Source organism: Phyllostomus hastatus, unplaced genomic scaffold (genome assembly GCF_019186645.2).
Source record: "Phyllostomus hastatus isolate PE091 unplaced genomic scaffold, TTU_PhHast_1.1 phas_scaffold_142, whole genome shotgun sequence".
Classification (NCBI taxonomy): domain Eukaryota; kingdom Metazoa; phylum Chordata; class Mammalia; order Chiroptera; family Phyllostomidae; genus Phyllostomus; species Phyllostomus hastatus.
In genome coordinates, this window is record NW_025334010.1 from 902,891 (window position 1) to 924,203 (window position 21,313).

The 21,313-nt window shown below is 42.8% G+C and overlaps 2 protein-coding genes across 2 annotated transcripts; both read left to right on the plus strand.

Moving 5' to 3' along the window:
• The first annotated feature begins 3,174 nt into the window (after positions 1 to 3,174).
• Positions 3,175 to 4,116, plus strand: LOC123830984 (olfactory receptor 13-like). Its single transcript, XM_045857608.1, has one exon. It carries the CDS (start codon positions 3,184 to 3,186, stop codon positions 4,114 to 4,116), a length of 933 nt encoding a protein of 310 aa, XP_045713564.1. The 5' UTR covers positions 3,175 to 3,183.
• A 9,293-nt stretch (positions 4,117 to 13,409) lies between these two features.
• LOC123830985 (olfactory receptor 13-like) lies at positions 13,410 to 14,342 on the plus strand. Its single transcript, XM_045857609.1, has one exon. The coding sequence runs from the start codon at positions 13,410 to 13,412 to the stop codon at positions 14,340 to 14,342; it is 933 nt and encodes a 310-aa protein (XP_045713565.1).
• Positions 14,343 to 21,313: the final 6,971 nt, after the last annotated feature.

A 21,313-nucleotide genomic window follows, 5' to 3' on the forward strand; every position in this document is an offset into this window, starting at 1 on the left:
CCACCAGACTGTCTCAGCTGCATGGCCCAGAAGTCAAAGAGGAGGTCAGTTCCACTGCAGGAAGGGGAGGACACGGCAGTAGTTGGAGTCCCAGGGGAACCTATGTCTTCCCCCTGACTCAGGATCTCTGGACGTGATAGGATAGAGACTGTTTCCTGGTGAGAGTTTCCCTTCCCTTTCGGCACTGCAGTTAAACCCTACCAAACAGGATTTAACAAGTCCCCTTGGGATGCCTTCTCCTTCTCCTGACCCCTTCTACAGGTCCTGCTACCTGTCTCTGGTTTCTGGTCTTACTTTATGAGTTGTATTCCTTGTGGTGACTTGATGAAAGAATGCAGAGGATACATGTTGTGGTCAGGTGTGAGAGAAAACTCAGCCAAGACTGAGGATGGGAAGAACCTAGGGGCCTCAGCTGCCCTGTGTCCCACCTACTCTATTTGGAGGGTTAGTAGGTGGGGAAATTGAGTTCTTGAGCCACAGTGAATGCAAGGTGTGGTCATTGTGATGTGTGAAGGAGTCCCAGAAATCATTCTAGAGCTTCTTAATGGATGAATATGCGCACCACAGTGAGTGAAGGAACCATCATAGCCACCGTCTTGCCACAAGAGTCGCTGTGCCACAAGAGTCCCTGTGGAGAACAGCAGAGATGAGTCCCTGTGGGGCCCCTTTCCCCTGGACGGGAGCTGATGGCAGTGTGCCTGGCGGGTCCTTCTCCCTCCCTACAGCGAATGCTAAGCAGTATATTGAGAGGTGGTGGAGCTGAGCAGAGAATAAATCATCTCTTCTTGTTTGGGCAACTTTCTCCTAAGAGATCCTTATGAAACGGCAATTTCCACACTAACTCACAGATACTATTCTCTTCATCAGTGTGCTTTTGCTTAACCCAAGTCACACTCAGCTGGTCTTCTGGTGTTTAGCCATAATTCTGTGGTAAGTTTCATATGTTGTCCAGTCTTGTTCACTATTCAACTTCAGACAGGCTGTGATGAAGAATCACAGTGCAGAAGGGAATTGTGATTGTCAGTGCCAGGTGTTTGCTAATTAGCGACGTGGCTAATAGGATCATTTAAGTCACTATCTTATTCATATACACCTAATATGGATCATTTATTTTGATTCATCTAGTATAAAACTCCGTGTTTAAATGATAAGATACATTAGCTGTTTCAGAGATTTGCTTGAAAGTCAGTCCATTGTTCCATAAAATTCAGTCATGTTTCCATGAAATAATGGACTGCATTGATCCCAAAAGGAGTTTGTTACAGAGGAGCATCCTGAAGATTTCAGTTTGAAAGTGAACTTCCACTTGGTGTGTTAATTGAATGTGAGAATTATCATCTCTTGAGTCGTTTTAACAGACTTGTCACTCCAAGCAGGTTCCATACACCAGCAGATAGGAATTGTCTTTCTGGCCTCAGCCAAGACATGTGGACAAACATGGAATATGTTTAGTAAATATCTGTGGATTTTTGTTTTGTGTGTTAGCTGCGTGCAGCAGATAGGAGGAAGATGAGATGACAGTCACTGGTCCTTCTGCTTTAGTTGGTTGTGTCCTTCATCATAGGACATTTTAGAGATAGCACTGCTGTCTTCATTCACCCCAAGTGTGGCAACGAAGCTGAAACAAAAATGGCTAACACTTTTCTGTACATTTAGGGCCAATGAGTCCTATATTTGGAAGAGACCTGAGCATTTTTCTTGCTCTCCTTCTCCAATAACATGGGAATCCAAATCTCTGAGTTAAAGCATTCACTAATATAAACCTTGGTCCTACTAAAAAAACCAGGTTTCTTCATCAGGATGATTCCAACTGTTATGGCCTTATTTCTTGGACTAAGACAATATCATCTCCCAGTGTTTCTGCTGTGAACTCTGATTCTTCCTTTGAAGCAGGGTGAAACCTTCACACTCTTGCTTATCAAACCTTGCAAATATTAACTTATGAGGAAATTTGAATGGAGAATTGATATGGGATCACAATTGTGAAGTTTTGTGAGATTCTTATTTTTGTGAAATTCAGATGGATGCTGGATGAAAGAAGGACATGGAGTCAGAGAGACAAGGAAATGGAGGCAGAGGTTTAAAGTTACAAGTCAACCTCGAAATTCCCACCCTGGTAGAAATACTCTTCTAAAGATTGATAAACCACAGAAAATAAAGATTTGTGATGAATAATGTTTTCATTTTTTAGTTAATCTGTAAAATATGTTACAGGTTCTAAGGATATGAGTATCTAGTTAGAGCTTTAGCTGTAGCTTTGGATATTGATCAGTAGTTTTAAATCCCAGGCCATGACCCATCAAGAAACCATGCAACTAGCATTTTACTAGTGAAGCAGAGTAGAAAATAATATAGGAGAAAGCAAGTACTGTGCACACTTGCACATAATAATAGTTCAAGTATATGTGTATGCATGTGACTGTATGTAACTATATACATAACATATACTTTATCGACACATACAGGAGTGGAATATAAATATTCATACAGGGATAAGTGTGTGACAGGTAATATCCGATCATGAAACAGGATGATCAGAGTAGAATGTCCATGGATGCAAAAGTGAAAAGGCAAAGTTCTCTCCTTTCAATCCAGCTAAAGTTGTGGCAGTCTGCCTGCCATTCCCTCAACTTAATTCAAGATGATGCTGCCAGTAAAAATGACAAGGCTAATACTTAAGTCATCTAATGGAGGCATGAATCTGTGAGATCCCCTGATAGGAGGATCTCCCACAGGCTCCTGGTCCTCCTTCCCATCCTCACTTGTGGGTGCAGACTCAGGCCCACAGCCCCCTCCCCACGGTGGCTGTGTGTGCACTGTGGGTCGGGACTCTCCCAGGCCAGCCTCTGAAGCAGCTGTGCTGACTGAGGAAGTGTGCACTGAACGTGTCCAGAGTAGGCGTGTTAACGTGTTAGGAACTGTGGTGGAAGTTTGGAAATAAAGGTAAGATTTAGTGAACACTATAATAGAACACTGGTGTTTAATTTATCAAGGTGAAAAAAATTCCTTCTGTATCCTTTGCAGTGCATAGGATTCACAGAGTAACTGATGAACAGGACAGAAGTGTCACTGAAGATGTTTTCTGAGGGAAGAAAGGAGGACACACACATGTCTACCATGTTAAACTCATCCCTGGGGGACTCAAACATGGTGAGCTAGCTGCCTTGTCTCTTTCCCAGCAAAATGGGGGGCAACCAGACTTCTGTCACAGAGTTCCTCCTAGTGGGATTCCCGCTCAGCCCAAGGATGAAGGTCATCCTGTTTCGGCTCTTCTCCGTGTTCTATGCCTTCACCCTGCTGGGCAACGGGGTCATCCTGGGGCTCATCTCACTGGACTCCAAACTGCACACCCCCATGTACTTCTTCCTCTCCCAGCTGGCCACTGTCGACATAGCCTATGCCTGCAACACAGTGCCCCAGATGCTGGTCAACCTCCTGAGCCCAGCCCAGCCCATCTCCTTTGCTGCCTGCATGACACAGACCTTTCTCTTCTTGACTTTTGCTGACACTGAATGTTTTCTCCTGGTGGTGATGTCCTACGATCGATACGTGGCCGTCTGCCTGCCCCTTCGGTATTCTGCCATCATGAGCTGGAGAGTCTGCATCACCCTGGCAGTGGCTTCCTGGACTTTAGGAGTCCTTCTGGCCCTAGTAGCTATGGTGTTACTCTTACCATTGCCCTTCTGTGGTCCCCAGAAAGTGAACCACTTTTTCTGTGAGATTTTAGCTGTTCTCAAACTCGCCTGTGCAGATACCCACCTTAACAAGGTTGTGGTTTTCGCAGGGGTAGTGTCAGTGCTGGTGGGACCACTGTCCGCAATTGTGGTCTCCTACAGTCACATTCTACGTGCAGTCCTGAAGATCCAGTCAGCAGAGGGGCGCTGGAAAGCTTTCTCCACCTGCTCCTCCCACCTCTGTGTGGTGGGGCTCTTTTATGGCACAGCCATGATCATGTATGTTGGACCCCAACATGGGGACCCCCAGGAGCAGAAGAAATACCTCCCCCTGTTTCACAGCCTCTTCAATCCCATGCTGAATCCCCTGATCTACAGTCTGAGGAACAGAGAAGTCAACGCTGCTCTGAGAAGGAGGCTGGGAAAGGGGAGACCTTCGTGAGAGCCTCACAGATAAAAGATAACTGCGTGTAGAGGGACCCGAGAAGTCACCTCACCCGAGATGTACACAGGATACAGGGACATCCTTGCAGGGGTGTTCGAATCACAGCCATGGGCCACATGCAGCCCGGGCTGGCTATGAATGGGGCCCAACACAGAGTCATACATTTACTTAAAACCTTTTTTTTTCTCTTTAGTTTTGTTACTGTTTGTGTATTTATGGTGCTGCTCAAGACAAGTCTGTTTGTTTCAGCGTGGCCCACAGTTGCCAAAAGGTTAGACACGCCTGCCTAGGGGATCCTTTCATGTTCTTGAACATCTCCTGTGACTACCTCCGGAGAAAGCCCATTCTGCTCCCTCCTGTGAGAATGCTGCGCAGGAAAATGAACTCCTTTTCCAGTCTCTGCACGGTACCCGCACTTGTAATATGGCGTCGAGGGGTATTGAATAGAGGAAATTAGTTCATATATTCTATAATCAGGACTTGTAGACAAAATTTAATTGAAGAAAATAAAGTATTGGAAGACTATTTCAAAAAGTAGAAGTTGAGACTGATTACATAGCAATTATTGAAATATTTTAAATTTAGCAGCTGTCATATTTAAAAACTGGCTCTATATTTTAAAATATTTGGTTATTTACCTGCATATGTCTATGCCAGGGATGTTTTGTAAGGCATCAGCAATGTAAATTAGGGAGAGCATGAGCCAGGGCTTCAACGGGAAGAGGATTAGGGTGTAACTGATGGAACTAACAAGAAGAACCCTGGAGGATGTCAGGCTCAAACCCATGCACACACATTAGAAGTTTCTGTGCTGCTATGTTCCTGCCTTTGGAGCGTAGGTGGAGGTCTGGGATGGTGGAGACGAAAGGAAGAAGGCAGAATGGACGTAGCTGAGAGTCTTTGGCAGAATTAACATTTTCTCTCATTAGTTTGGTTTATTGTCTCCTATGAGAAATGACCAAAACTTAGAACATTTACAGAAATAAGAACAGACTGTATAATTGCTCTGAAGACTATTTGACTGATGATACAAGACTATAAATTATCAGTAACATTGGGGTAACATTAGGCTATTAGTAATTAAGTTTTTAGGAAGTCAAATATGTACACATAATTTTAAATGCATGGGGGATCAGTTTCCCCAGTCCTTGCATATTGGTGAGTTCCCCTAATCCCTTCATTGTTCATGGTCAACTGTATATGAAATTTCTACTTACAGGCAGGTGGGTTTAGAGTCTAATAGAGAGATTGGCATTACTTTAATATATTGTATACATAAATATGTTATTGGGCCACAAGTCTATTTTTCTTTTGTTCTAAATAGTTGAACGAAGATTAAGAAACTTATTTTTTCTATTGTCATTACCTTATGTTCTTAATTAGCAGCAGTGGAGGTTTGGCAGTGGGGAAAAGGAAGCTCTGTATGTGTGTCAGGACCACATGAATTTGTAGACATTTCTGCTGAAGCTCTCTCAGTCTTGCTTGCCTGGTTTACAGAGCCTCTTTCCCACGGCATGCCGTCCGGGTCCACGTGTCAGTCTCTCTGTGGACTTGAGTTCCTTGGTGAGAAAACTCACCCAGAAAAAATAGTACTTAACAATGAAATGCAAACAGCTTCCCTTATAAGTAAATAATGAGGTAAAGATGTACACCATTGCCTTGTTTTCATCTTTTTAGTAGAGATTCTAACTAGATGTATATTTTATAGAGCAATTATTTAAAGATATTCAAGATTTGGTCAATTTTTATTGGTGAAGAAGTATCCATGCGATAGAGATTTACTTGGAAAAGATAAAACCTAGAAAAGAAAAAATTTCTTTGTTATGAACTAGATGGAACACATGCAATGATTTCCCCAGCCAAAGGGAATTGTAGCGGAGTGTACCATGGAGGGAGGTTCCCTTTCAGGACAATTCACATGTTTGTTATTGTCTAAATTATACATTTACTTATTATCAGTGTAGTCCAAGTTCCTACTGAGTGTATGAGAACATATTTACTGCAACAGAATGTGAAGCCAAATGATAACTACCTCTATGTCTTACCTGTGTGTCTCACTGAGCATAGCATTAAGGACAGGGTCAGGTGGCTAGCATGTGCTCTCTAAATATGTTTGATTCCTGAGGCTGAGAGGCTATGTTTTTGTGGTGGGGATGGAGAGAGCACAGACAAGAAACAAAGATGTTAGGTGCCAGTGGAGTGAGCGGAGGAAGACTGAGATGGTCAATAGTAGTTTAATTTTCTCTTTATAGGATTTTATCTTGAATGTGAACCTTTTTCTTTATCCTGCCCTTTCTCCTGAAGCACGTTTTCACAGTAAAAAATCTCATTGCTCATCACCTTCAACCTGCTTGGGTGCTTCTTGTCCTGTATGAGGAATGTCTGATCCATGCTTTAGATGTGTTTTTGGTCCAGGTGATTTGACAATTTATCAATAGTTGTTACTAAAAAAAAAAAGGCACCTCATCTCTTGCTGTTGGAAAGGGATTCATTCCTATTCCTGAGTCTTGCTTCACTGAGGTTAAATTGGTTGTGGGTCTGGCTTTCAGGGTTTAGATCCATTTTGGAAACTTTCTTCAGGGACTGCATCTTGTTCTCCAAAGCACCATGGAACGACATGTAAGCCAGGATACTTAAATATTCGTGTACGTAAAATTGGGAATGTGACTATCCAGTCACATGATGCAAGGAAGTGTGCTGACCTTTGCTGTAGAAGTATCTACCCTGGAAGATAATTTATCACCTAATGGGTGAGCAGTGAACCTGGAGTCAGAGCCAGAGGGGCTAATCAGAGGTCCTCCTGACCAGGGCTCTGGATTCCTGGTCACTGTGGCCATCCATCTAGACTGAAGACATGCATCCGGTGACTAGCATCCTTGGGCCAACTGGTGAGCTTCTCCTGACCTTTTATCTTCCTGGGGCCCCTGTGCTTGGTGCTGGTGTCCTCCACGTGCATCCTCTTTGCCCTCCTGAGGATCCAGTCTGGGGAGGGCTGCAGGAAGGCCTTCTCCACCTGCTCCTCCCACCTCTGCCTGGTAAGGCTCTCTTATGGCAGTCCCATCATCATGTCTGTGGGCGCCCCCAAAATCACGCCATCCTGAGGAGCAGCAGGAGATCCTTTCCTTGGTTACAGCCTTTTCAGCCCCAAGGTGAACCTGCTGATCTACAGCCTGAGGAACACAGATGTCAAGGGTGCCCTGTGGAGAGCACTGTGGGAGGAGAGTCATTTCTAACTGTGGTGACATTTGAATCCCCAGCCTAAGTGCTCAGCTACCACCTGAATGCAGAGAAGCTCACTGCTGCTCCCTTCTGCCGTGGTTCTTCATGGTGTGAGGTCAGGCCTCTTCCTCTTCCTCTGAAGGAAGCTCTCCATAGGTTAACACTCACTGATTTTTTTTTTAATCAGATACAATTTTTTTTATTGCTCATTGAATTGAATATCTGTGAACTTAAAAATTATATTAATTCCTATTGTGGGTTCCAAAGGTTGAATACAATCTTTCTCCATCTGTACCCTTAACTTTGTAAACTCAGTAACTGCATAATGTCATGAGATTTGGGAAAAATGAAAAAGCTGTGGGGGAAGGAAGTGGTCCTGCAAACCTGATGAGCTGCTTGTCTGTTCTCCCAGATTGTACTCTCCACTTAAAAGACCATCTCAGGGAGCTCTAGTTGCATGATGCAGAGATATTTCATATGAAAATTACAGAGTCCTATTGGGGAGTGAACGAGCAGGCTGAGTGAAGGAACAGAATTAACACAGGGTGTGAAGGGGGGAGGGGAGAAGGAGAAACCTGCAGACAGTGTGGGAGCCGAGCTCACTGTTCACAACCTTGGGGGCAGGCTGCTGAGCCAGTAGCCGGCAAAGGGCAGAGCTGGGCATTGGGTCTCAGAGAAACAGTTTGGGTTGTGTATGGTCCCCAGGATCTTTGAGTGTTGAGTTGTGAATGATGTAGATGTACAGACTCTTTGCATGTTTTCCAGTGTCTTTCACCAGCACTTTCACCTGGTTAGTCCAGGTCTGTGTCATTTCCCTCATGAGAATGCATATCCTGACACAGGACATTTTAGCCGACACTGGAGGTGACTAGTAGAGTGTAGGTGGCTCTCCTGCCTTGGTGGCAGATTGACTTTTGCTGATTCCTTCTACTTCTCATACACAGTGGTCGGGGATGGGTCCCACAGACTTTAGGTGGCCTCTGAGGGTGTTACCGTAAACTGTACCTTCTAACCCGCTTTGAGGTGAGGGTGGACACTTGCTTCCAGAGTCTTTCTCCATCTCACACTGAGAGTGCACAGGGAACTTGATCAGAAGAGTCAGTGTGTGCCCTTCTCTTGGGGAGTAGTGATCACTCAGTGCAATTCTCTTTTTTCCCACTAAAATTATCTTTAATATGAAAGTTGTAAACTCATATTTAACAAAATGATAAATTGAGCAATTATACTACTTTGACTCAATGAGTTATTTATTACAGTCATTAAAATGATGACTGTATAGATTGTACAGATACATGGAAAGAGTTATAAGATTTAAAGGGAAAATGTGAACCAACAATTACAAATGTTATATAATTGCAATTATGGTACATATATATGCAGTAAATAGTGAAACCTATGACATACAATAGTATAGTATTGGTTGTAGAGTGGTAGGATGATGACTGTTTATGATTTTTAAAAATTATCTTTCATGCTGTAGGAAGGTTGGAAGATGTCAGATCACTATGGTTATACCTGATGTAATCTAACTAGTACTAGCTTGTACACCAAATATACTTAATTTAAGATATACGTGAAAATTTAAAAAATAGAAATAAATTTAGCTACTGAAGTTCATAGGATGTAAAAAAATCTCTTACATTTTTCTCTGCCTTTATTTTAAATACTATAGCGTAAAACATCATTTTAAAAAGCCACCCAACTCTTACTTACCTCCTGTGGGCAGCAGAGCTCACTGAATATGAAGATCAGATGGGCTCTTATCATAACAGCTAATGTGTTTGTCAGTCCCTCACCCAGTGCTGTGCGCTACACATCGATAGCACTTAACACAGAACCTCTCCTCCAGCCATTTAACCAGTCCAGGAAGAACGTCCCATTGTCAGTCTGTTTTATGCATGCACGTACCAGAAAGCAGCAATTGTCTGACTTTTATGGAGTCACTGTCACTGCCCAGCCCTCCTTCCCTCTGGTTTTCAACCCTTATGGAGCAGCACCGGTCTCCTCTGCCCCTGTGCACTGTCAGTGTGACGCAGGCTGGACCCTAGAGGGAGGGCCTGTGGCTCACAGGGCTGCCTGCGACTAGCTAGCACGTTCACTTCAAGGTAAGGAATCAGGAAACTTCTCTGTGCATTACAGCTAAACCTCATCTTCTAACTAGTGTTTTTAAGTAATTCTTGTGTCTGTCCCTTATGAACTCTCACTCTGAGTGATGTGGAGGTTGTTCTTGATTGATAAACTTGAGACCCCAGCATCTGGTATCCAGCTTACAACTTTTCTTAATGCAATTGGGAAATCTGGATTATTGATTTTTATTTTTAATCCTCATGAAAAGACATGTTAATTGAATTTTTAGAGGGAGGGGAGGGGTGGGATAGAGGCAGAGAAACATGAATGTGAAAAACATGCCTTGGTTGCCTCCTGTATGTGTGCTGAGTGGGACCAATCCTTCAACCTAAATACAATATGCGCCCTGACCAGGAACTGAACTCAGGACCTTTCAGTTTATGGGATGACAGTGTAACCTACTGAGCCACACCAGCCAGTGCGGATTATTGATTATAGTGGTTTCCAATTGCTTGTGTTGTGTAGGTAGGGAGCTCTAAAGCAGACTGGGAGCCTGGAGCAGGGGAAAGGACCTTCCTCCTTCCTGTCTGCCCACTGCTCTTGTAAGCCTTGTCCCAACAGCTCTTGGCAGTGGCTGCAGAGGGCTCCTGCCCACCCTTAGATACTCAGGGTCCCAGAACCAGCCTTGTCATTCCCTGCTGGGGACACAGTGCAGCTGGGGCACCCCTTCTCCTCCCAGGGTTAAGTCTGAACCCCGACTCCTCTGATCTTTTGGATTCTAATCACCCAGCCTCTGCTGTGTGCCCTTGAACCCTAGGGATGGCAGCTTCACTCAGTTCTGCTTGTTCATCTGAGAGCTCTGTGTTTACTCTTGTAGTTCCCCAGTATCCTTGTAACCATTGTGTTGTATGAAAGTCTCTCTACTACTGTCCACACCAGCATGGTTTCTGTTCCCTGTTGGATTCCCATCAGATTCATAGAAAAAATACAGAGGATACATGTTGTGGTCAGGTGTGAGAGAAAACTCAGCCAAGCCTAGAAGATGGGAAAACCCCTGGGCCCCAGCTGCCCTGTGTACCACCTACTCGATTTGGAGGTTTAGTAGGTGGGGAAACTGAGTTCTTGAGCCATAGTGAGTGCAAGGTGTGGTCATTGTGATGTGTGAAGGAGTCCCAGAAGTCATTCTAGAGCTTCTAAGTGGATGAACACACATCCCACAGTGAGTAAAGGGATCAGCAGCACCACTGTCTTGCCACATGTGTCCCTGTGGAGAACAGCAGAGATGAGTCCCTGTGGGGCCCCTTTCCCCTGGACGGGAGCTGATGGCAGTGTGCCTGGCGGGTCCTTCTCCCTCCCTGCACCAAACACTCAGCAGTATATTGACAAGTGGTGGAGTAGAGCAGAGAATAAACCATCTCTTCTTATTCAGTCACCTTTTGTCCTAAGAGATCCTTATGAGATGGCAATTTCCACACTAACTCATAGATACTTTTCTCTTTATTAGTGTATTTTTGCTCAACCCAAGTCACATTCAGCTGGTTCTCATTTTTAGCTGTAAGTCTGTGGTAAGTTTCTTATGTTGTCCAGTCTTTGTTCACTACTCAATTTCAGGCAGGCTATGATGAAAAATCACAGTGCAGAAGGGAATTGTTATTGCCTGTCAGTGCCAGGTGCTGCTATTTATAGACTTAACTAATAGGATCATTTAAGTCACCAGGTCATTTAGAGACACCTAGTGTGGATCAATTACTTTGATTCATTTAGTATAAAATTCCTTGTTTAAATTATCAGCTGTTTGAGAGATTTGCTTTAAAGTGTTTCCATTGTCCCATGAAATCAAGTCATGTTTTCACGAAATAATGGACCACACTGTCCACAAAAGGAGTTTGTGACAGAAGAGTGTCCTGAAGGTTTTATTTTTGAAAGTGAACTTCCACTTGGTGAGTTATTTGAATTGGAGAATTACCATCTTTTGAGTCTTTTTAACAGACCTGTCACTCCAAGCAGGTTCTATACACCAGCAGGTAGGAATTGTCTTCTTTGTCCTCAGCCGAGACATGTGTATGAACATGGAATATGTTTAGTAAATATTTGTGGATTTTTGTTTTGTGTGTTAGCTACGTGCAGCAGATAGGAGGAAGATGACATGACAGTCACTGGTCCTTCTGCTTTAATTTTTTGTGTCCTTCATCATAGGACATTTTAGAAATACCACTGCTGTCTTCCATTACCCCAAGTGTGGCAACGAACCTGAAATGAAAACAGTGAACACTTTTCTGTACATTTAGGGCCAATGCGTCCTATAGTTGGAAGATACCCGAGCATTTTTCTTGCTTGAGTTCTGCCATAACACTGGAGTCCAAATCTCTGAGTTAAAGCATCCACTGACATAAAGTTCGGTTCTACTAAAACTACCAGTTTTCTTCACCAAGGTGGTTCCACCTGTTACGAAGTTATTTCTTGGACTAAGACAATATCATCTATCAGTGTTTCTGCTGTGAATTCTGATTCTTCCTTTGAAGCAGGGTGAAACCTTCACACTTTTGCTTATCAAACTTTATAAATATTAACTTATGGGGAAATTTGAATGGAGAATTGATATGGGGCCACAATTGTGAATTTCTGTGAGATTCTTATTTTAGTGAAATTCAGATGGATGCTGGACTGAAGAAGGACATGGAGTCCGAGAGACAAGGAAACAGAAGCAGGGGTTTAATAGTTACAAGTCAAACCTCGGAGTTCCCTCCGTGGGACAAGTCCTTTTCTAAAGATTGTTAAACCACAGAAAGTAAAGATGTGTGATGAATAATGTTTTCATTTAGAGTTAAGCTGTAAAATATGTTAAAGGTACTAAGGATATGAGAATATAGTTAGAGCTTTAGCTATAGCCTTGGATATTGATCAGCAGTTTTAAATCCCAGGCGATGACCCATAAGAAATCATTCAAGCAGCATTTTACTAGTGAAGTAGACTAGAAAATAATAGAGAAAATAGCTACTAGTGTTCCACATAATAAGGATTCAAGTGCATGTGTGTGCACATATGTGTGTATGTAACTATATACATAACATATATGCTTTCCACACACATGCGGGCATAGAATATGAATGTATTCTATGTCAGTATAAGAATATAATAAGGATTATATGCACATAATATGTACCTATATGCACATGATATTCACATGCTATAAATGTATATTGCAATAAGGATTCAAGTGCATGTGTGTGCTTACATGTGTGTATGCAACTATATAATAACATATACTTTATCCACACATACAGGCATAGAGTATGAATATCTATATAGGGATAAGTGTGTGATGGGTAATATCCGATCATGAAACAGACTGATTGCAGTAGAATGTCTGTGGGTACAAAAGTGAAAAGACAAAGTTCTCTCCCTTAAATCCAGCTAAAGTCGTGGCAGTCTGCCTGCCATGCTCAACTGAACTCAAGATGATACTGCCAGTAAAAATTACAAGGCTAACACATAAGGCATCTAATGATGGCAAAAGTTTGTGAGATCCCCTCATAGGAGGATCTCCCAAAGGCTCCCGGTCCTCCTTCCCACCCTCACGTGTGGGTGCAGACTCAGGCCCACAGCCCCCTCCCCACGGTGGCTGTGTGTGGGCACTGTGGGTCGGGACTCCTCCCAGGCCAGCCTCCAAAGCAGTTGTGTGACTGAGGAAAGTGTCCACTGTTAGGGAGGGAGTAGGTGTGTCAATGTGTTTTGAACCGTGGTGGGTTTGGAAATAAAGGTCAGATTTACTGAACACTGTAATAGAACACTAGCATTTAATTTATCATGGTTAAAAAATTTCTTTCTGTGTCATTTGCCATGCATAGATAGTACTCGCTTAGTAACAGACAAACAGGACATAAGTGTCATTGAAGATATTTTCTGAGGAAAGACACAATGGCACGCACACGTCTACCATGCAAAGTGAGTCCCTCGGGCATTTAAACATGGTGGGGTATGTCCCTTGTCTCTTTCCCAGGAAAATGGGGGGCAACCAGACTTCTGTCACAAAGTTCCTTCTAGTGGGATTCCCGCTCAGCCCAAGGATGAAGGTCATCCTGTTTGGGCTCTTCTCCGTGTTCTATGCCTGCACCCTGCTGGGCAACGGGGTCATCCTGGGGCTCATGTCACTGGACTCCAAACTGCACACCCCCATGTACTTCTTCCTCTCCCAGCTGGCCACTGTCGACATAGCCTATGCTTGCAACACGGTGCCCCAGATGCTGGTCAACCTCCTGAGCCCAGCCCAGCCCATCTCCTTTGCTGGCTGCCTGACACAGACCTTTCTCTTCTTGACTTTTGCTCTCACTGAATGTCTTCTCCTGGTGGTGATGTCCTACGATCGGTACGTGGCCATCTGCCTGCCCCTTCGGTATTCTACCATCATGAGCTGGAGAGTCTGCATCACCCTGGCAGTGGCTTCCTGGACTTTAGGGTTCCTCCTGTCCCTACTATCTCTGGTGTTACTCTTACTGTTGCCCTTCTGTGGGCCCCAGCAGGTAAATCACTTTTTCTGTGAAATTCTAGCTGTTCTCAAACTTGCCTGTGCAGATACCCACCTTAATGAGGTTATTGTTTTGGCTGGGGCAGTGTTCATGCTGGTGGGACCACTGTCCACAATTGTCGTCTCCTACAGTCACATTCTGCGGACGGCCATGAAGATCCAGTCAGCAGAGGGACGCCAGAAAGCTTTCTCCACCTGCTCCTCTCACCTCTGTGTGGTGGGGCTCTTTTATGGCACAGCCATGATCATGTATGTTGGACCCCGACATGGGGACCCCCAGGAGCAGAAGAAATACCTCCTCCTGTTTCACAGCCTCTTCAATCCCATGCTGAATCCCCTGATCTACAGTCTGAGGAACAGAGAAGTCAACGCTGCTCTGAGAAGGAGGCTGGAAAAGGGGAGACCTTCGTGAGAGCCTCACAGATAGAAAGTAACTGAGCTTATAGGGACCCGAGAAGTCACCCCACCTGATACTCAGTGTACATAGACAAGCTCTAGGCCTAGGGCATCCTTTACATGTTCTTGAACCTTTCCTGTGACTACCTCCCAAGATGCCCATTCTGGTCCCTCCTTCTGAGGATGGTGCACAAGGAAATGAACCTTCTTTCAGCTCTCTGCGTGGTGTGCACATTTGTAATATGTTCATGATGGATATTCCAAATAGAGGAAATAAATTTATACATTCCATAATCAGGACTTGTAGACCAAATTTTCTTGTAGAAAACAAGGTATTGGCAGAACATTTAAAATAAAGGAATTGAGACTGATTACGTAGCAATTATTAAAATATTTTAAATTTAGTAACTGTCATCTTCAAAAAGTGCTCTATATTTAAAGTATTTGGATGTTTTCCAGCATATGTCTATGCCAGTGATGTGTTCTGAGGCATCAACAAGTTCATTTAGGAAGAGCATGAGCCAGGACTTCAAGGGAAAGAGGATGAAGGGTGTCACTCTGATGGAACTAACAAGAAGAAGAGAACCCTGAAGGATGTCAGGCTGAAACCCACAGACACACAGGAACTGTCTCTGCCACTATGTTTCTGTGCCTTTTCTGCATAAGTGGAGATCCGGGATGGTGGATAAGAGAGAAATAAGGTAGAATGGACATAGCTGAGAGTCCTTGGAGTAATTACACATTTTCTTTCATAGGTTTGGTCACTTGTCTCCTATGGGGAAATGACCAAAACTTACAATATTCTCACATATAAGGGCAGACTGTGTAATTGCTGTGATGACTGTTTGACCAAAGATATGAGGCTATAAATTATCAGTAATAGTTTGCTCTTTAAAATAAGAGACATTAGGTGAGTTAAATAACCACTTTAGTCAAACATGAAACTCCAATACTATTATGAAATGACAGAACAGTGTTTAAGAGGTAGTGGGAAAACATGTATAAAGAGAGGTTTTCAAAACTTTCCTCAAATTACATGCTAAATTAAACCTGAATACTTAAAATGGGACAAAAGGAAATATTTACTTTTTAAAATAGTGGGTTTTTTTTTGTGTGTAGAGTTTTTAAAGAGGAAAAAAATATGGATTTCTTTCTTAGAAAGCATTCATTTTGTAAGTTCTGCTATACAGATAAATATTCCTACCAAAAAAAAATGTTAAAACCAATGATTTTGAATTTAGGTAAAGTTGGGAATTTTACCAAGTTCTGCCAGTTGCTAGATGTGCAAACTTATACATTATGCTTAAATTGTTTGAAATTTACATTTATTATGTGTAAAAGAAATTCATTAACTAAGTCACGGGTTTGTAGAGAGAAAATACTGTGCACAAAATGTGTAGCAGTATCCACAGATTTTAATAAGAGATCAATAAATTATAATTATTAACATTATAGCCTGGATATATTTATCATGTTAAAATATCAAGATCTATGACTTAAGAATGAAACAATGTAAAATGAAATTTGCTCTTACACTAGAAAAGGCAGGAATATTACATAATGTACTCCCTTATGTGATGCAAAATGCCAAGATTTCAACTAATGTGTGAAGTAAATGAGTCAGAGTCTTTCCTAGCAATCTCTGTTCTCTAAAGAAATAACATTTAAAACTACATGGATAAATACAATTCAAAATTGCAAAAATTTATGTCTGTATGTGTCTACACCCCAAATGTGCATTCTTTGTTCCTTTCCTTTTTTCACTCATTACCGTTTGTGAGATTCATTAGGTTGCTACAGGTACCTCTTTTTCATTCATTTAATTGTTTCATAGCATTACATTCTATAAATCTATCACAATTTATGTATGACACTTCGGGTAGTTCATATCTGGTTGTCTCCAATTCTGGCTGTAACACAGAATTAGTCCATGGATGTTATTACGCACCTGCTTTGGGGGCCATATGCAGTCATTGCTGTTGAAGACGTGCTCAGGGAGATTCTGGGTCATGAATGTCCTGGACTTGGATCTGCTTTGGCTTGAACATCCGATAGGCTGTTGGTACCATGATTTTTACCTTTTACTCAGCATTTCCCCCGTTCCTCACACTGAGCTGGACATTGGTGAGACAGTGATGAGTAAATACAGCTGACCTTGAACAACACAGGGTGGAACTGTGTTGATTCACTTTTATGCAGATTTTTTCCTCAACTGATACTGTCAATGTATTTTGTCTTCCTCATGATTTTCTTAACATTTGTCTATTGCTTACTTTATTGTAAAAGCATAGTGTATAGTAAATGTAAGAAATATGAAAGGGACCTCCCAAACCCCGAAATATTTCTATAAAATATTGTGTATTTTTTCTTATATGTTTAAACATCATAACCTTCAAAATACTCTCTGTTTGATGCAGCACAAGTATCAAGACATGTTTTCCATGCTCTAAATTTTGAATTCATCGATTTTGATTCCTTTTAGTGCTTTTACCTCTTTGGTTTCATCTCTTCCACGTAGGCAAAACATTTCTCTTTGAGGACTTTTTCATCCAGGGGAGAAATAAACACTCACCTGGGACAAGATTGGGTGAATGTGGAGGGTGGGTCAAAAACAGCTGCACACTCAGTGTGGTGCGGGCAGGTGCACTCACAAATCACCCATCATGCAATGGGCAAATGTGTTGAAATAGTCTCCCAAAAAATCTCATAGTCGCCAAACGCAGCCTCTCACAACAATGCCATCTGGTACACTGATGTAGATGAGTTCCTAGAACAGTAACCTAGTGGGGGAAGCCTGTACTACAATGGGCCCACCCTCTAGAAGATACTTCCATGTTTGTTTGTTTGTTTGTTTTATCCTTGTGGGTATCATTTGAGTATGTTACAGGTAAGCCTTTGGGTCAACATTAGGCTGTTAGTAATTAATTTTTTAGGAAGTCACATATTTTTGAATTCATGAGGGATCAATTTACCTACTCCCTGCATATAGGTGGGTTCTACCCCTTCATTATACAGTGGTCATCTGTGTATGAAATTTCTAACTACATATAGGTGGGTTTAGAATCTAATAAGAGAGATTGGGATTACTCTAATGTAGCATATACATAAATATGTTACCAGGTCACAAGTCTATTTTTCTTTTGTTCTGCATAGTTGAACCAGGAATAAGAAATTTATTTATTCTAGATCATGACTTTATAATCTCATTTAGCAGCACTGGAGGTTTGGGAGTGGGGAAAAGGAAGCTCTGTATGTGTGTCAGGACCACGTGAATTTGTAGACATTTCTGTTGAAGCTCTGTCAGTCTTCCTTGCCTGCTTTAAAGAACCTCTTTCCCACGGCACGCCGTCCGGGACCACGTGTCTGTCTCTCTGTGGACCTGAGTTCCTTGGTGAGGGCAGCTGTGAGCTGCTGAGATCTGGCCTCTCGGGAAGTGTCCCAGGACCTGTCTGGTCTCTGACCCTGGAGCACAGGGCTGTGCGAAGTCGGTTCTCTTGTATATTGTGACAGTGTCAGTGAGCCGTCCTTGGGGTGTCACCCCCACCTTAATTACGCCTTCCCTGGTGCTGTGAACCTCTGGGAAATATGGCCGAGCCTTTCATTTTGATCTCAGGCCTCATTGGACCATCCTGACACCCTCAGGTACCAGGTTGTTTCCCTGGCACCATGGCGATTCCCTGTGCAAGTGGTCGCCCTACTTCTCCAATATTTCCACCAACCACCACCACTGGGGACTTGCAGAATCATCTGAATTTCTTCCAGAAATTGTGGAGGCAGCAAGGAGCCAGGAGAACTTCCTCAGGCCTGTCCGTCTAGACAACTTAGTTCTGCAGCCCTTGTCTCTCCTCACTCCCTAGGCCATGACGCCTTATGCACTTGACCCGCATGTTGGCCTCCACCCAGAGGCACTAATGGGAGATGTGGAAAAATACTCATATGCTTTTCAGGTTCACTCTTGTCAGACCTAACAAACCTATCTCTGTCCTTTCAGACCACAGCGGGAAAGCCAGTGTGCACATGCACCTGACCACCTACCTTTCTTACCTGTCTTCCTTTTTCTTTATACTTCATTGTCACTAGAGAAACAGAATTTTACGCTTCCAAGTTGGCAGACAATGCTGTTACATCCCAGTCTGGATTCTCCCCAAAATAAAACCCTATATAGAAGCTCATGTACCAACACTTATTACAAATGAGGGAAAGGGGAGTGACGAAAGAGTAGGGAAAGCATGTTCAAGGGTGACTCACTGAGGCTGCTCTCTGTGTGATGTTAGAAACAGCGAACTGTTCTACCCCATGGGAATCCCTTATGAGAGGCCTTAAGCAGCATGCACCTTAAAGCAGCTACTCCCAGGAAGAGGAAAGAACTTAAGCCCTGGGTGGTGTGGCTCAGTCCTGAGTCTTCCCCAAAGGGAAAGGTCAGTGGTTTAATTCCCAGTCAGGGAAGGTGCCTGGGGTGTAGGTTCTGTCCCTGGTTGGTGTGTGTACAAGAGGTAACTATGGTAATCGGTGTTTCTCTCTCACATTGATGTTTCCCGCCCGCTCTTTCTCCCTCTGTATCCCTCTGAAAATAGATGTGAAGAAGTTAATAGCTTACTTTTACTTTCATTGATAAATGGTGTGTCTCACCCCACGGGATGTCAGTTATCCCACAGGACAATTGTATGTACACTGTGGCCACCAAGTAATCCAGAGATACTTTCCCCAGGGGCAAAAGGAAACCTTGGGTCAGGAGGCAAGAGGAGTGTGAAGTGACGTGAGTGAGGAGGCTCAGGCGGAGTTATCACCTGAGCGCCCCAGAGAGGTCCCAGAGCCCGAGAGGCCCGAGAAGGTGAGGGAGAGGCGTCTGCCCTAAGGGGTAGGTCCCGGAGATCTAGGTCTTGATGCACTCATGAAACATGGTGATGTAGAGATCTTTCCTGAGACAAAGCCTGAGTCTCATGACTTGTATGGGGGGTTGGACAGGAAACCTCCATGTTGGCCGTGAGAAGCAGACACAGAGTGACTGAGGGAGTCTGCTGCCAGCTGGTCAGTGTTTTTGATAGAACGTGCTTGAGTATTTAGATGTGAAATTCAAATGACTCAGTATAAACTTTGTTGGTTAATTTTTCAACTTGAGAACTTTTTAGAGGAATTCATGTTCACTTTCCCAATCAGTTGCAAAATAGTTCTTTAGTCATGAGGAGGGGATCACTCAAAGGTGTGAGTATGGTGATTCGGGGGCCACAGTAGATGCTGTCATGCAGGTTAGGTCATTCACGTATTGCTGCACTGTGCATGTTGGCCCATGTTAGTGTAAGCAGGTGTGCCTTAAAAACACAGAGAAGTCAGCGCCAGCGCCAGCAGCAGAGCAGCTCTGTGAGACCACCTGGGGATGTGCTCACAGTGGAGAACAGGAAAGAGACCTTTCTGAGACAGAAGACTGCTGGCCCAGCCACCTTTCAGTAATCCATATTAATCCTCCAGTTTCTAACTGGATGTCTCCTCTGAATGAAGTATCTTAACAACTTAGTTTCTTTCCCAAAGTGTTTTAAGAGTTTCAAGGAAAAGAAAGACCAAGCTTGATCAGAACACAACATTTAAGTATCTTTTTGAGCATTCTCAGAACACTTAAAAAATAATTCCCCAAATTATCAGGACAAATATAATAGTAAACATTAGAATAAAAAGAAGATACTATTAACTATAATTAAAGTTGATAAGTCTTTAAATATTATTATTTAAAAAATGTTTTCATTTAGTTTATTGGGATGACATTGGTTAATAAAATTATGTCGGTTTCAGCCCTGGCTGATGTGGCTAAGTGGACTGACCGCCTATGTGAGAACCAAAGGGTGAGCAGTTCCCTTCCCAGTCAGGGCACATGCCTGAGGTGCGGGCCAGGTGCCCAGCAGGGGGCATGTGAGAGGCAACCACACGTTGATGTTTCTCTCCCACCCTTCCCCTCTGTCTAAAAATAAATAAATAAAATTGTTAAAAAATAAAATTATATATGATTCAGGTGTTCAGGTGTATAATATGTCATGTGTACATTGTATTGTGTGTTCACCACGCAGAGTCAGTCTCATTCCATCACCGTTTATTCCCCCTTTACCCTCTTCTCCCTCCCCGACTCCCCTCTCCCTCTGGTAAGCACCGTACTGTTGTAGGTGGCTGTGGCTTTGATCTATTTCTTTATTTTTGCTTAATCCCTTCAACTTTTTGAACCAGCCCCCTAACCCTCTCTCCTCTGACCCCTGTCAGACTGTTCTCTATCTGTGAGTCTTCTTTCTACTTTGTACTAAAGGTTTGAGATAATAGGTAATACCACACAGTGCTTATCTCGCCCAGGACAATTTCATACATAAGAGCAGAGATGAACACCTCAAGTTAGTTTTGATCCAGTAATTCCCATTTAAAGAATTTATCCAAGGAAATAATTGTGTGAGCAAAGATTCCTCCCTGTAGAGTTGGTTTGTAGTAGCTGAAGATTGAAGACATCCAAAATTTCCAATGTTAGGAGACAGGTGAAATACATTTTACATCGAATATGCATATTAAATAATATCTTCTTCAAAGTCAGGTTTTATATATTTATTGGCTTGCAATATATTTACAACCCATATTAAATGAAAAAAGGAAGATTACTGATGCCATATGTATAATATACAATTGCTGACAGAAAACTCCCAGTGATGATAAGGAAAAGGTTTTTCTTCTATGTGTTTTTGTGAATTTTCAAATCCAACTATGATGAATTGTCTCTATAACAAATATGCATATGTAATGTATTGTCTACATAATAAATACAAAAATTATGAACATTGTAGTTTTAAAAGTGGAAAATCTGTGAAACAAGTAGAGGTTTATAAATCTGAGCATGTACAGACAAGGAAAGACTATCTACTGGAGTAAGGGAGAATCCAAGAAAATTGGAATCCAGATGCATTAAAGATGAGCACAAGAGATTTGGAAAAGGGAGGTGACAAGCGTCCCATGACAGAACAC